The following is a 15,780-nucleotide window of genomic DNA, read 5'->3' as shown; positions in this document are numbered from 1 at the left end:
AGTTTACTATTTTTATATTTAGCTCTAATCAATATTTCACCTTTTGATTTTTTAGAAAGTGAGAAGAGTTTCCACCCACCTCCCAGGAACAAATTTAAGACAAACTTTTAGATATTCATCAACAGTAAATCATTTGCAGCATTTGTATTGGCTAATGTTTAACTTGTCTTACATGGCCACCACAAACTTTTAAGCACACAGGAAAAGAAAAGTTATTTTGATTTGGGGTAGTAAGAGTTGTTGCTGTGAATGTATTGCAAAGACTGGAACTCAGTAGAGGACATTTCAATAATTAAGGATGAATATTGTACAAAATATCATTCAGAAGACATTTTATACTTTATTATTGAATTGCTTCAGCTTGAAAATATAGGATTGGACATAAAAAAAGAGAGTCTCTAGGTTTTAAGATTTTCTAATTATTGTGGTAGCTGTAATTGATTTTACAAAAAGTTCTTAAGTGTGAAAGCTCCATAACCCAGATAATACAGGTTTTCTTTTTTTAGAGACGGAAAAGTTTAAATTGATCACTATTCTTTAATTGCAGATTTGACAATTATTTTTTAGCTCAAGTCGGTTTAATTCATTATGAAGAGACAAGAGCCGTGTTTGCAAATGGCAAATGATACCATCAATTTACTGAGAGAAACATTTGATGAGCAAATAACTACATTAAATAAATCTGCTAATTAGCCACCTTGTTCATGTGATTTAACCCGGATTAGATTATTTTCTTCACTGATACACCAGATAACAGACCACTAGGAAAACATTTGACATGTTATTACCAAAACACAGCCTAAGTTAATAGAGTTTGTGTTAAAAGTGGAGCTCTAGGTTATGCTATATACACAAGAGTCACAGGGGCCATATGCCTGAAATTGTATTTAGATTACAAATGCCAAAAATTAATCTTTGGAATAAACCATATATTACTATAAAAGTATTTTTCTGTGATTTATTTTAATTTAAAGTTTGATACCTAAACAAAAGAAAAGTAAAGCATTCTTTTTATATTGAAAAATACCTGGCGTCACAAGGTTGGACTTCACTAGTAGCAGACAAACACTTAAACTTCACCTGATGTTAAATAATGATACTAAAAGACACTTACACCTCCTCGCTTAGGACAAATTAAATTAATGACCGTTTGTGGAACATTTTGACAGATGGATGGTTTTAAAGGTGTTTCATATTTTATTTGCAGCGTTCGGGAATCTATAGCTCGAAGGCTAGAACTGGGTTCTCCCAAGTTAACCAGTGTGTTGGAGATATTTGCACAGGCAGCAGCACCACTTGGACAAAGGTTACCTGTAAGAAAATCAGAAAATAATGAAAAGCTGTTTCAGTGTGGTATTTTGTTAATATCTTCTGTAGTGTTACGAGGGCTTAATTTTTCTTCAAATATAGTGACATCTTATGTCATTTCAGAAAGACCTTTCACGAAAATCCACAAATAAGAAAAAGAAATAAGATTTAGAAAAATACAGAACTGTCAGAACTTTCCAGAACCTAAAAAAAAAAAAAATCCAGAGGGTTCTAGAATATTCTAATAATACTGAGTGACATTCTTTAGAGTTGTTGGTCTGCTGATGTGAGGAATTCAAAATTCTAGCATGATTCCAGAATAATTTTGTTTACTTCGACCTAATTTCCTCATCCACCTCCCTACTACTAGGTTTTCTGACCTCGTAGTCAGCTTAAAAAAAGCTTGTTACATTTTTTGCCCATATTCAGTAAAGATATCTTTCTCATTTAATTTCTTGTTTTGATACTGTGGGGAAAATAAAAACAGACATTCACATGACCTACCTGTGAAGTGCCCACATGTCTGCTTGTCATGCGCATTGGACAGGAAAAAGAAAAAGCAAGATGGCGTCTGATATTTAACAGAACGGTCTCATGTAATCTTGCGAGATTCACGTGGATGAATGTAATATAAAGCAGATCGCTTGGAAGGGTTGGGAGAGCTTTGGCTTTTCAGACGCTAAACAGGTGACGTTACAAGACAGACGGTTACTTAGTGCATTGGGACAAGTGAAGGAGGTTCCAATTCAACAAGCTATTTCAGCATGACATCAGGATTTGATCCTAAACAGATGGCAGCAGCGCCGATGGCAGCAGCACCGAGCAGTTAGTACAGGATGGGTGGAAAAGGCAGAATTGATATGCCAACTCAGTGGTGTGAAGCATCTGGAATGCGTGGTCCCAATGCGCCTCGCTAGGGGCATATATGCTGTACACCAGCAGCTAACAGGTGAAAAAGCAGATTTCACCTGCATTAAAAACGCCCTATACACAGTGTTTGCATTAGATCCAGTTGCTGCATGGAAGGAGTTTATGGCACGCAAGTTACATTCCGGAAAGACTTGATGTTTATCTGGCAGAACTGAAGAAGCTTGCAGTCCTGTTCTGAGGAATGTCAGAAAGGCCTGATGTGCGCATTTATTGCAGGATTGCCCGCTGGTGTGGAAGATCTGCTCCGAGCCTCATTCCAAGTAGACGAAATGGACATCTGAAGTATTAGTGTGGGCGCGGATGATACTAAAAAGGAGTCCAGAGACTAGACCGTGCAGCAACCGTGCAGCCATCACGAGGTGGATTTCACTTTCAGGACCTGGGCACAGTTACAAGCTGCTACAAGTGGGCCCAACCATTTAGTTGGGATGCCAAACCCTGACCTCAAAATCCAACTACCAGGATCCTGTCCTAAGGCATCACATATGGCAAGATGGTAGCCACATTGAGAGACTTACTCTCTGCAGGAGAAGGAGGGGCAGTATGTATATTCTAATACCCTACCGAAAGGGCCTGGATGGTATTAACTGCTTCATAACAGCATCCTAATATAAGAAGTTAGCAGGACCTGTGAAAATTCCACAACATGAGAAATATATTTAATATTTTTCTGCATAGTTAAAAAAAAAAAAAAAATTAGTTTTAAAAAACTTATAGCATGCAAATCTGAGTTTAACATTTCTATGAAAATAGCATCCACTGTATTTTAAATATAGAATTTAAATGAGAAATTAATAAGTGCTAATAAATAATCAGGAAGTAATATTGTGCTACATAGTTCAATACAAATAAAATCACGTAAGAGAATCTTTAATTTATTACTTCAGTCCAGCATCTCTTGCCAGACACTTTTTTCTGTCTCGTTTATTTTGAATGTTCCATTTTTTTATATAATGTTTTGCTAACTGCTTTCTCTGAAGAACGGCAGCATGTTGAAATTACTACAAATCCTTTCTCACACCATTACAACAATGATCATATATTTGAAAACAAGGCTAAATCAAATGGAGGCCACTCATTCTTGTCCAGGGTCACAGATTGGCCTTTTTAAAACTAAATTTTGCAAATTTGACCTTCAAAAATTGTATCTGGCTTTTTTTTTTTTTTTTTTTTTTTCCAAAGTTTAACATATGGACTAAGGAAGAAAAAGGCTGAATATTATAGATTAATTTTTTTTTTTTTTTTTTTTTTTTTTTTTTACACAGGCATCACCACATTATCAATGTAAGAGGTTAAAAGAGTGTACAGTAGAAATTGGACATTATAGTAATCATTAGTAATGGAAATTCAGTAAATTTGTTAACTTATATGGAACGGCTCATCAAGAACTTGCTTACGTTAGACTTGAAGACAACCATATTGTAGTCAGCCAGAAACCAGGCAAATGGAAGACAATTCCACAGGCGTGCAGTTCTAAGAAAGAAGCTTTGTTCATGGAATCTACATTTAGGTTTAGGCACAGATAAAGAGTGGAGGGAATTATTGATAGTGTTTTCAGCTAGACAAGTGTTTCTTGTGAAAGTTTGGCGAGGGGGACCATAGATTGAAGCTCAGTCAAGCACTTGCCATGAAACTAACGATAAAGAAGAGAGGCTCACAACATCTCTTCTGTGAGAGAGGTTACAGGGAAGAGAAAAGGACATCTACGAGGCTACGAAGTCTATTTTGAACTATCAAGGCAGGACAAGTCCTTTCTAGTAGCTCCTGCCCAGATGTGGCAACAGTATTCCATCCTTGGACGTACCTGGCTCTTATATAGATAGAGAAGAGCAGTGAGATATCTACTGGATCAATAGAGAGATCCCACCATTTTTCCAGCGGCCTTAGCAACAGATTTGATATACGTGTTCCATTTAAGATCAGGAGTAACGGTCAAGCCCAAAAGCTTGTCAAAACTTGAGGCCTCCTGAAGACGAGAGCCATTCATTTCAATTGATGCCAGATGTGGATCAGAATGATGATGTAAAGAGAAGCTTGGTTTTAGATACATTAAAAATAACCACCCACTCCTTTCCCCATTGTACCACGTGCTCAAGATCAGAGGAGAGAGAATCGGAGAGAACTTGGTCATTTACTGACTTAGATGTGCTACCATAAATGGTAGTGTCATCAGCATAAATGTCTACAAATTATGTAAGGATGTAATTTAGAAGATCATTAATGTAGATCAGGAAAAGAGTTGGGCCCAGGATGGACCCCTGAGGGACTCCAGCATTAATACTGTGAGCTTCTGATTTTTGCCCCTCAACTACTACTCTTATGAACCTATCAGAAAGAAATGATAAAATAAGACATTTCCAGCTATACCATAGCTAGAGATCTTGTGACGTAAACCTTTATGCCATACCCTATCAAAGACCTTAGATATGTCAAGAGCAACTGCCCTAGAAAGGTTGCCTCCGTCGAGAGATTTGCTAATCCTATGAGATAACTAAGCACATCTGCTGTAGATCTAGCAAAACGGAAACCATAATATTGAATGTCACTAAGGTTATTTTTGTTGAGATGGTTGATTACTTCTGTATTCCAGCAACTCATGACGCACAGGAGACTTATTGGCCTGTACTGAGAGGGGGATGAACGATCACCTGAATTCTTAAATACAGGGCATACTGATGAGATTTTCCAGGGTGATGGGTATTCAGAAAAAAAAAAAAAAAAAAAAAGCTTTAGCTAATGATGGCAATGTCCTTGAAACAAGAATGCTGTCTAGTTCTAATTCTACTCCTGCAATTATATATTACTAGACTACCCGTGACCCGTTGGGTCAGTATGTTATATTAGCTATGGAATTAATGTACGAGTGTGACACTTATGACGTAAAGAAAATAGTTTCTTGTGACATAAGATACATTTCTATGAAAGTATATTAAAATGAAAAGAATATAGATAGATTTTTATGAGTCATTCTGTTTATAATTTTTTTTTCTTTTCAAAAATAAACAAACTTACAGCCATTGAATGACAAGTTGTTAGCCATACTTAGAGGTAAATATGCACTGAACAGATACCATAATACTTAAGTTAAATTCAAATTTTGATATATCTTAATTTAAATGCAAAAAAACAAAAACAATTCGGACGCTGAAAACTTACAGTAAAAATCTTTTGTCGCATTAATTATTTATAATGCAAATTAAAAAAAACATTTTCGGGGTTATTTATGTTGGTAGTGTAGAAGAAAATATATGAATGTTTTTAAGGTGTATTAAAAAATACAAAGTAAATTAAAAAAAAAAAAAAAAAAAAGGCGGTGGGTAAGTCGCCGTTGTAAAATGCTCTTATGGTTGTCAACGGGTTAAAGATTCATTTGTAAAAAAATTGCATTAAAATAACTTAAACGTAATACAGAAATGAACGATGTAAAAGAAAAAATGCAGACAGTATTAACTGTTTATTTGGATAATTTAAATGTGAATAAAACAATTGGGACACTGAAAACGTACAATAAAACAATACGTTATATTGTCGCGTTGATTATTTGTAAATGTTTTTTACATTTGTGTTACAAATAAATAATCAACATGACAATAAAACATTGTTTTACTGTGTACGTTTTCAGCGTCCAATTTTTTTTTCTGCGTTTAAATTATCCAAATAAACAATTGTTAATATTTTCTGCTTTTTTTCATTCATTTTGTTCATTTCCGTATTACGTTATGGGTTTATGTTTATCTACGCATGCGCAACGAAGTCGTAAACCGGATGTTGGGTTACAACACCCATTACAAGGTCATTTGAGTTTTATAATTATATAGATTATTTATTAATTATTATATACTCAAGCAATTATTGAAACTAATTACGATTTATGTATATTCGCTCAACCAGGTACACCACTGCTCCTGTTGATTGTTAAGTGCCATTCATTCATTTTGAATGAATCAGATGATTTTTGTTGACCTTCATTTCCTCAATATCTTTCTAGTTAAAATTCTTTCTACAAAAACAGTAAGGACCAGGTGAAGGTTGCCAACATCTATGCGGAAGGGTTTCTGGAATGAACTGGATTCGAACTTGGTACATCCATGTAGTCAGTCCACGGCATAAATAACTTAGCCACCATCAACTCTCTGCTGTGGATTCACTATTCTGACAAAAGGGTAATTTAGTCCTATAGTTGGAGCAACTTCAGATTTCTACAGTCATTCAGGCAATCTCAGCTTTGAAGTATTTTAAACATTCATTGTGGTATTATTTTTTTGGGGAAAAAATGAATTTAAATCATAACTTTCAGCTGTAAAGATTATGAAACTTTTTCCAAATTTTTTATTTTTTTTTAATATTTTCTTTTAAGTTTGAAAAAAAAAAAAATCATTTACTTATTACAAAGGTGCCAAACTAAATTTTAAATAAAAAATGACTGACATTTGTTTTAACACAATAACAAATCTGTATAGGATAAAATTAAAAACTTTTTGTAAAATAAAAAAATTTTCAGACATCGGAGGAAATACTAAAAAACTTCCTTAAAGTTTTACTTTTTGCTGCACCAAGTAACAATAAATAAAATAGTGGTGGAACGATTAATCTGAATCATAAGAATCGTGTATTTTGAGGGGAATCGGAATCGCATCGTTAAAAAATACCTTTGATTTACGATTCTTTCATTACGATTCTCTTATATTTTTAAGTTGTACTATTTGTTTGAAGTGAGATTAATGCTCTCAAAACTATGATAAAAACGTCATAGAACTTTTCATAACATATTTAATATGATGTACAAAAATTTTATAAACTACTTTAAAGGTAATCTTTATTCATCTTAATGAATTTTCTTATTCCGTCACATACATAGGCGCTGTGTCTGTTTCGAAACTTCAAGGCCCATAATTATCGGTTTACACTGTTGCAAAACTTAGGGGCCATGAGGTAAACTTTGTTCACAAATGAAAATGTTATGTATAAAGCACCCTAACTATGTAAAATCCATGAAAAAGTTGAATACTTAACCCTTAGAGAAAAAAGATTTTACAATGCTCTCATTACGAGTAAATGTTAAAAAAGGGGAGAGGGGGGGCGCTTATCTTTTGGCATTTTTTTTTACCCGACACTCTTCAATAAATGAATGAAAAATCTCATTAGTAAATGAAAAGTCTTATCAATCTTTTTTTTTTTTTTTTTTTTTAAATTAAACGAGCAAAGTCAAATTATTTAAACAATAGGTTTAATAGAACAATGCGGTAAGTGAATTTAATTTTTTTAGAAATTTACATTTCATTAAAATATTCTGTGAATGAAGCAATTAAACTTTTTTTTTTTTTTTTGGTGAGAAGAAAAAATTTATTAAAAGGAAAAAAATAAACTTTAATCCTTTGAACCCTAACTAGTCACTCAAAACCGTTCAACCAAAGGACTGTAGAGGCTTGGTTAACATTCACCGATGCCTGGTATCACAGTCGTGATGTGAGCATAGGGAAGTGTTTCCCAACCCCTAACAAAAAATAAGGTTGTCAAACAGCATTAAAGTGGAGGCGATTTCGAAAGTTCAATAAATAACTTATTTAATAGAAATAAACAATTACCAAAAATTTACTTTATAGAAATAAAGAGGTAAATTAAGACATTAAATAATAAACATTAAAGGACGCTAAGTATATAATAAAAATATCGAAATAAACCAATGGTAAATATTACCTTATGCTACAACAGAACACAGACCACTCTAATTTGGGTTTTTTAAGGGGTATTCATGATTGCTGACAACAAATCTGATAATCAAACCTGCCACAAATTTACTGTTTGTATGGTATGAACCACTAGACCATGGGACTATTTTGTGGCATTTCACTGCCTTTGGTAGTGTTTTTCTTACATGATTCGTTCGCGTGCTAACAGGCATAGTGGAGTGTCTTATATTGCATAGGAATCTTTAAGCGGTCATTTCAAATTAAGTTTGTTTTTGTTTTTTTTAAAGTGTTTTTTTTTTTCTTACATAGTTTTAATGCTTTTTAATTCATCCAAAAAAGTTTTCACAAGCAGTTTACAAAAACATAACCAAACATGTGTTTTGTTCTTTTTTGGTGGTGGGGGTATTCAATTATAGGACTTGGAGTTTAATAGGTGCTTCTGCAGTTTAATTAACCGTTTTTCTGTAAGTAATGTGCCGGCATTTACCATTTCACAAAAATTCAGTTTACATTGGGAGCAGGTTGGGGAGGGGGTGAAAACTATTTTTGATCAATTAAAAAGCATTAAAAACCACGCAAGACAAAAAAAAAAAAAAAAAAAAAAAAAACAAAAAAACAAAAAAAAAAAAACACTTTTTTAAAAGTTTCTTAAAAAGAATCCTACACAATATGATAAGACTTCACTATGCCCGTTCGCACACGAACGTATCATGTGAGAAAAACACTACTGAAGGCGGTGAAATGGCACAAAATAGTCCCAAAGTTTAGGGATTCATACCATGCAAACGGTAAATTTTCGGCGGGTTTGATTATCAAATTCATTGCCAGTGACCTCGAATACCCTTAGAAAAACAAATTAGAGTGTTCTGTTGTAGTGTAAGGTAACATTTACTAAACCAATTTAAATTTTAAAAATAACATTGTTAAAAATATTTTTTAAAAGTCAAATAGTAATAATTTGAGACGACTGAATATAAAAGGCTAAAAAATTCAAAGTTATTTTTAAATTTCATTGAGAAATAATATTGCAACAAGCAATCAAAGAATGCTAGATTTCTTTAAAAAAGTTTCTAGAAAACTTTAAAACACTGAATATAATTCACTATTAATTTGAAAAGAAAAATTAACGAATAGTTAAATTGTTTCTGCATTAAAGTAAATAACTTCACTTTGTTTCATGAACTTTCAAAGCTAAAACCCGTTTATTGCTTGTGATCAATTTGAAAGTAATTTTCTTTACATAATTTATTAAAATAAAAGCATACAATACTGATTTAAGTTACAATATCAACCAATTTGTGGTGTTACACACATTATTGACTACACTGTATTTACATACGTTCCTATTTACTTGCTTCCCAGCAAGGGCAGACTTAGATACAAGATATTTTTAATGCGGAGAAAATCCAACCGATTAGAATAAAAATTGCATCAGTTTAGAAGAATTTATCCTTCAAGTGTAATATCTGAAGAGATACTACACTTGGAAATATTTGTAAAACAAAGAAATATTTAGATACTTTGGGTCAGTATGCAGAATTAAAATTCTAAATTTATTTTTGTAAATATCTTTAAGTCAATATCATGAAAACTTTTTTTTTCAAACTAGCCTTGCCTGGTCATAAAATGTTTAAATATATTTTTTATTCAAGCAAATTTCATAATTACAGGGCCAATTCTCTATTGAGATATATATATTTTTTTATTTATTTATTAGAAAAATCTTATTGAAAATTCAAATTTGCAAAAGACGTTAAAAACCTATACAGAATATCTAATTATCCGACAGTACAAATAAACTTAGTCGACTTTATTCTGGAGTTTCAAAAAAATGCAATTCTTTTACTCGGAGGAAAGATGTTTGCAAAATCTACAATAAATTTTGCAGGTTAATGCATTAAAAGGAAACTACAAATATGAATGAGCCATAGGATTTTAAAAGTTGTCTTGGGTAGAATCAAAACTAAAACTAGTGTTTAAGCTATTGACAGATAGCTAAGATTTAATATTAAATCACTTTTAAGTTATGAATGAATTTGCACATGCGTAAAACTAATGAAAATATGTTGCAAGTTGAAATGCAAAATGAGATTTCAACTTGCTGACATCTGTGTCATTCATCCATCCAAACAGATTTTACTCATTATAAACCATCCTTGGTGTAAGGTCCTGCTAATTTCAGTGTTGTGTGACCAGTAGTTAGAGTTTATCAGTTAAATATTTTTAGTTTTATTTATATAGATAATATCACAAAACGTATTTCAGATACTTTAAGCTGATGAATGCATATTGCCTGGGAATCAGAGGTTGCTTGAATGACAAGTCTATTCTGAATTATAAGAGAACAGTGATTGTGCTTTCAGCTGGCAGACAAATAGTAAAACCGGAATTTCATCTAGAAAAATTACAAAAATCAGACAGTGAAATTAGACAAATACATTACACTCCAGTTTGTCAGTTTTGGGTCAAATTCACTGCATATGAACTCTGAAGGTTACTTACTAAAACAATACTTATTAGAAATTAGCTGTAATATGCTCCCCCACTCTTCCAGTTGCATTACTAGTCCATCCATCCATAGCCTTGAGCCACTAAGGGGCATAGGCCATCTACAACTTCTTGTAGATGATTTTGTAGCGACAGAGTTCTTTTTACGGGGTGAGGGTGCTGGCCCCCACGCCCAACCTTCCCAGAAGCTACATACAGCGCCTAGCCTTCCCAAATGGTCACCCATCTGGTACTGGCCAGGCTTAATGTTGCTTAACTTCGGTGATCTGGCGAGAACCAGTGTATCAACATGATTGTGCCAGTTTTACTAGTACATAATCTAATGTTAATATGCTAATGAACCAATTGTGAAATTTCTTTCTATGCTGCCCCCTCCCCAAAAAAAGGAAGACTATCTGGGATAATGGTTATAACAAAACAGCTATTACATTCCACCTAAAAAAAAAGAGAATGCCTGGGCGGGGGGGGGTGTATTATGACTACAAAACAGATGCTCTACTCCCTCACAAACTGAAACATGAAAAAGAATACATTAAATTAATACAAGTAATAGCATAGTTTTGGCTTCAGACAGATACCACCAAATCCCTTAATGGAGATGTAACAGATAGTTAATTTAAAGCAATTTATTGAACACAAATCTCAATTTTTCCTATAACTCCAGGAGTAGGGGAGGGCCATATTTCCCAACAGTAGAAGTTCAAACTGAATCAAGTCGTTTGTATCAGTTCAGATATTGTCACAAATTTGTTCTGTAGTTCCGATTTTAGTTCAGTTTAGGAGTTTAGAATAGGAACCTCAAATAACAGAAAAGAGGCCATTACATAATTAGGCAAAGATTCAGCATGTTAGATACAGATAACAGCACTCAGTATTACTAATGGATATATCAACTCCAGTGTATAGTGGGGAGGGGGCACATCAATAGTAAAAGCACATTCTCTCATAAAAAAAATTTTGAATTAGCTATAATTCCACACATACACAATCTGGGTTCAAAAAGTACCTCCTGTTTAACATTACAACTTTATGAAAATGTTTTCCATTCTTTTGTCCAGGTTAGTTTCATTGCTTTGAATATAAAAACTGGATACATATTTACATTTGTTTTACTAAGAGTTTATTTCTCATGGGAGACATTCTTGCAAAGTATATTTCTACACTTTAACAGGTAACCTTTGAAGAATATATGGTAGTGAGAAGGTAGTTTTCTTCCCCTTATATGGAACTAGAAAAGGTCATTATGACATTTTGAATTGGCTGTTTGCACTTTGTGGTTCAAAGTTCAAGTTTAATACTTGAAGTGCAAAAGTATCGAAATGAGGGACAAATCAAATACAAAGTTAAGGAAATTATTGGTCATAAATTTAACCAATGTTTTGTGAATACCAGGCAAAGATGTGACCTTGGTTCCATTAGGCCAATGTATAAATCTGCAGTTTGAAGAGTTTAACCTTTCCACAGCATGACAATTTTGGGAAGGATTGGTTTATTGCTAATAGCCGTGGTACGCCTACCAAAGGAATGCTGATGGAGCTGCTCAGGCATTTTTGTATAATCAGAGTGCATACCTTTTGTGTGTTGATTTTTAATTCCCACCTTCCAACATTTGTGTCACACCTTTACATGGTGGATGGTTGGTTGTTTTACAGCATATCAACCCTTTTCAGGTTATTTAATGCCAAACTCAGTTATTTTGAAGCAAAATTTTTTTTATTAGAGTATATTTGTTTTTTTCAAGTCGGTTTCTATTCAACCCATAGTTGGGACCCTAACAGGTACTACAACTCCGGCTCAGAGTTGATCTGGGAGCAATGGCAATTAAAGGGTGGCTCCACACTCCCCAAAGCCCACAAGCTGGGGCCTCACCATCAGATATAGATTAAGGTCATATCCAGGTCCTTACATGGAAGGGAGGTAACTACCAATTATCGATCATGAAAATTGGTTTCTAGTAGGCTGCATAAAAAATTTGTGTGCCACATGTTTGAATCTTAGAATTTCTTATGATTTAAAGTTTAAAAAACACCATTTCATGCTTTTCTTCTACAAAATGTCTTCAACAATGACAACCATTAAGCTTACTTTTTATTGTCAAAAACAATTATCAATTTTTAATAGTACATAAGATTTGGAAAAAAAATAAACAGAAATGTAAGAAAATTTTCAAACATTAATGGAAGCTAACAAAGAATGTAGAAATTCTACATCATTTCTATAGGGTTTTTGGTCCTCGATTTTTTTTTAACATTAATAGACTGCTCTCAAAAATGAAAGAAATTACTTTTATGTAAAAAAAAAAAAAAAAAAAAAAAAAAAATGTTAAGGACCAGTTTGATTATATATATGCGAGACCATCTAAAATAGAAACTTAATGTATAAAGTAGCCAGTAAAAATGTTGAAAGTTTTAGATTAACCAAAGATAAATTTTACAATATTCTTTTGTCATCCCCACCAACAAACTCCTTTTACAACAGCTATAATGTCAGTTGGCAATGTCCCAGTTTACAGCTGTCCATGTTAATGATGTTAGGAAAATCAAGTTACATGCTTGTTACGTTTTGTTTTTCTTTTCAATTAAAAATAAATTATATAACTAAGTATTATAATTGTATTATTTTTAATATTTAATTAAAATAAAACAAAATGATTTTACAAAAACAAAATTGTTTTAAATTAATACCCAACATAAACAAAGCACCTGTAAATGTGAAAACTAGCTTTCTCTGAGAGTCTTATTCAGAACGAATATCAAAATGCAAAAAAGTTTTTAAAAAGGATTGTTTAATTTTGCTCTTTTGAGGAAGCAAGCAAATAAGGACACAAAAAATGTATTTTAATAGTTTATGCAACTATTTTACCAAATTGTTAACAGCAGTTGACAATTTGAAAATTTCATGATTAAACTTTGATCTAAATCATGAGTATCAACCACTATGCACCAGTTGACAGAACTCAAAACATACATAAATGGAGAGAGAGAAAAAGAAAAAAAAAAACCCTGACATTTGAAATAGTATATTGAGTATTCTACAGACCGTTTTGCAAAGGTTATATTTGCAAACAAGGTTTTGTTTTTGTTGAAAAATAGATTTTTAGATCATTTTTTCCTTTTTATTCATCAGTCGATGTAAAAAAAAAAAAAGCAAGAAAAAAAAAATGTACTTTTTTGTAGATTTTATAATAAATTTACATTCTTGTACAATATCATTAATTAAATACTAATAAGCAATATCAAATTTTAACTTGAATCCTCAGATAAGTTTCTCAAAGTTTTCAATATTTACATGAACATTAAAATTAAAATCAAGAAACTTGAAGCATACTACACTTAATTTATATAGAGAAATGTTCCCCTATTTGATAGACAGGTACAGCTTAATTAAAAATTATTTTTTCCAATCAATTGTTTTTTTCCATATTTAATCAAAGTTTTAATAATTAATGTCAGATGGAAGAGATAAGTCTTCATTTACAAGTCTTTACTGCTACTCTAATAACCTGATTCAAATATTTCCTAGGATAAACAATTTCTGCTTCACTGTTATAACCTGCAGATACTCAAATATGTAATTTTCTTATATCAAGGTTTATTGGACTAAGCAAACACTGAAAATTCATTAATCATTAATTTCATTACAATAGAAAAATGCGCATGAAAATATGGTCAAACTTAAAGATGAAGAAAGGTAAAGATATTCTAGTAAAAAATATAAATTTATAACTTAAAAAATATTGCAGCATTAAGAATTGATTACAATGTTAAATTTTTTTTTTTTTTTTTTTTTTTTTTTTTTTTAATTCTTCAGGCTGCGATATTTTAAGTTATAAATTTATACTTTTTACTAGAAAATGTTTTTATTTTCCAGTTTTAACAACTAGTCCTTTACTTAGTGTTTAAGCTTAACTATATTACTTTCCATGCTCACATTTTTCTATTGTAATCTATGGTTTTCCAGGCTTCCAGTAAATTCACTTGTTCATTTAATTTCAGTCTTTTTTTCTCCCATAAACATACACATGTAATGTACGGCACTAGTCTGCTTTCAATAATATCCCCCAATTATTTCCCTTTCATTCTGTTTCACTTGTTACTTTTTTTTTTTTTTTTTTTTTTACAAAACCTAAATATGGCATAACATTCATATTGGCGTACAATGTTATAGTTTTTTCAAATAAGTTCTTACATTTGTCACAAAAAAAAAAAAAAAAATTTAAACTTTGTGTGTGTGTGTGTGTACACGCACACACAAATTATGCCATGCCTCTACAGCCGAGTTTAATGTATATCATATTGGAATTCCTTCCCTTTTCCTTGTACCTATTTGAATTATTCCACGGATTTCTGCCTCTTGGATCATTTTGAACCATCTTCCAATTACGCAATTCCCTTGGATTTTACTTGTGCGAATGGAAATTTAACTTTCTTGGATTTGCATTTTACAGTCATTGGATACTTTACCTTTCACCAGACTATCCATTCACATGAAATCACTTTTCACCCTATTCCCTCTGCTTCACTTTTTTTTTATCAAGATCTTTGACTTGTAGTTTCAAATGGTTTTGCAAGCAAAATCCGATCCCACATTTTGCTAAACCTACCCTCTAGAAGGAAAGTATTTCTTTGAGACTCTGCGAATTAAGGACTATCCACTTAACATTTAATTTGAAAAGGAAATACTAACATGTTTTATTAACTACTTGCTCTCTCTCTCTCATATATATATAAGTCAAGCTGAGAAGTCTAAAATTGTTCAAAAGCTCCATGAGATTTCCACCTTAGAAATTGCCAAAGAATTACATCGTGATCATACGATAAAAAATTTTGTACTAACCCTCAACTTTGCAACGGACATTCTGACAAAGGGAACAATGAGAAAGATCAAGAGAAGTTTGCCATAACCCACTTAAAACTAGCAAACAAGTTTTTGAAAAAGCTGGTGTTCCTGATGTGCCCAAATCAACTCGTTGCCGTATCCTGAGGATGATTGCAAAATTTGGAAAGCCAAAGGTCTGCCCTTAATTGAAGTATATCCACAAGAAAAAGAGGATGGAGTGGGCAAGAGATCACATGAAGGTGAATTTTCAAACTGTTTTGTTCACCGATGAGTGTCGAGCGATCCTTGATGGACCTGATGAATGGAGGGGAGGATGGTACCATAATGAGGGTCTACGTCCCCAAAGAATCAGGCGTCAACAAGGAGGTGGTGGTGTGATGTTCTGGGCTGCAATCATTGGCAATGAGTGGGTAGGACTATTTAGAGTCGCAGATGGAGTGAAAATTACCGCCAAACTCTACATTGACTTCATTAAGGAACACTTGGAACCCTGGCACAAGAATTT

The 15,780-nt window shown here is 32.6% G+C and overlaps 1 protein-coding gene across 3 annotated transcripts in view; it reads right to left on the bottom strand.

The window, feature by feature from the left end:
- Positions 1 to 15,780, bottom strand: part of LOC145291983 (cation-independent mannose-6-phosphate receptor-like) — a 268,904-nt gene that overhangs the window by 185,947 nt on the left and 67,177 nt on the right. For all 3 annotated transcript variants that reach the window (XM_080137940.1, XM_080137937.1, XM_080137939.1), the window contains exon 4: positions 1,115 to 1,311. In XM_080137940.1, coding sequence (XP_079994066.1) covers positions 1,115 to 1,311 — 197 coding nt within the window. The remainder of the gene's footprint in view (positions 1 to 1,114; positions 1,312 to 15,780) is intronic.

This window comes from Euprymna scolopes, chromosome 13, assembly GCF_053919585.1.
Source record: "Euprymna scolopes isolate OS-2025 chromosome 13, ASM5391958v1, whole genome shotgun sequence".
Lineage (NCBI taxonomy): Eukaryota > Metazoa > Mollusca > Cephalopoda > Sepiida > Sepiolidae > Euprymna > Euprymna scolopes.
Note: the sequence above shows the minus strand (reverse complement) of the source record. Positions and strands in the feature narration are given on the sequence as shown.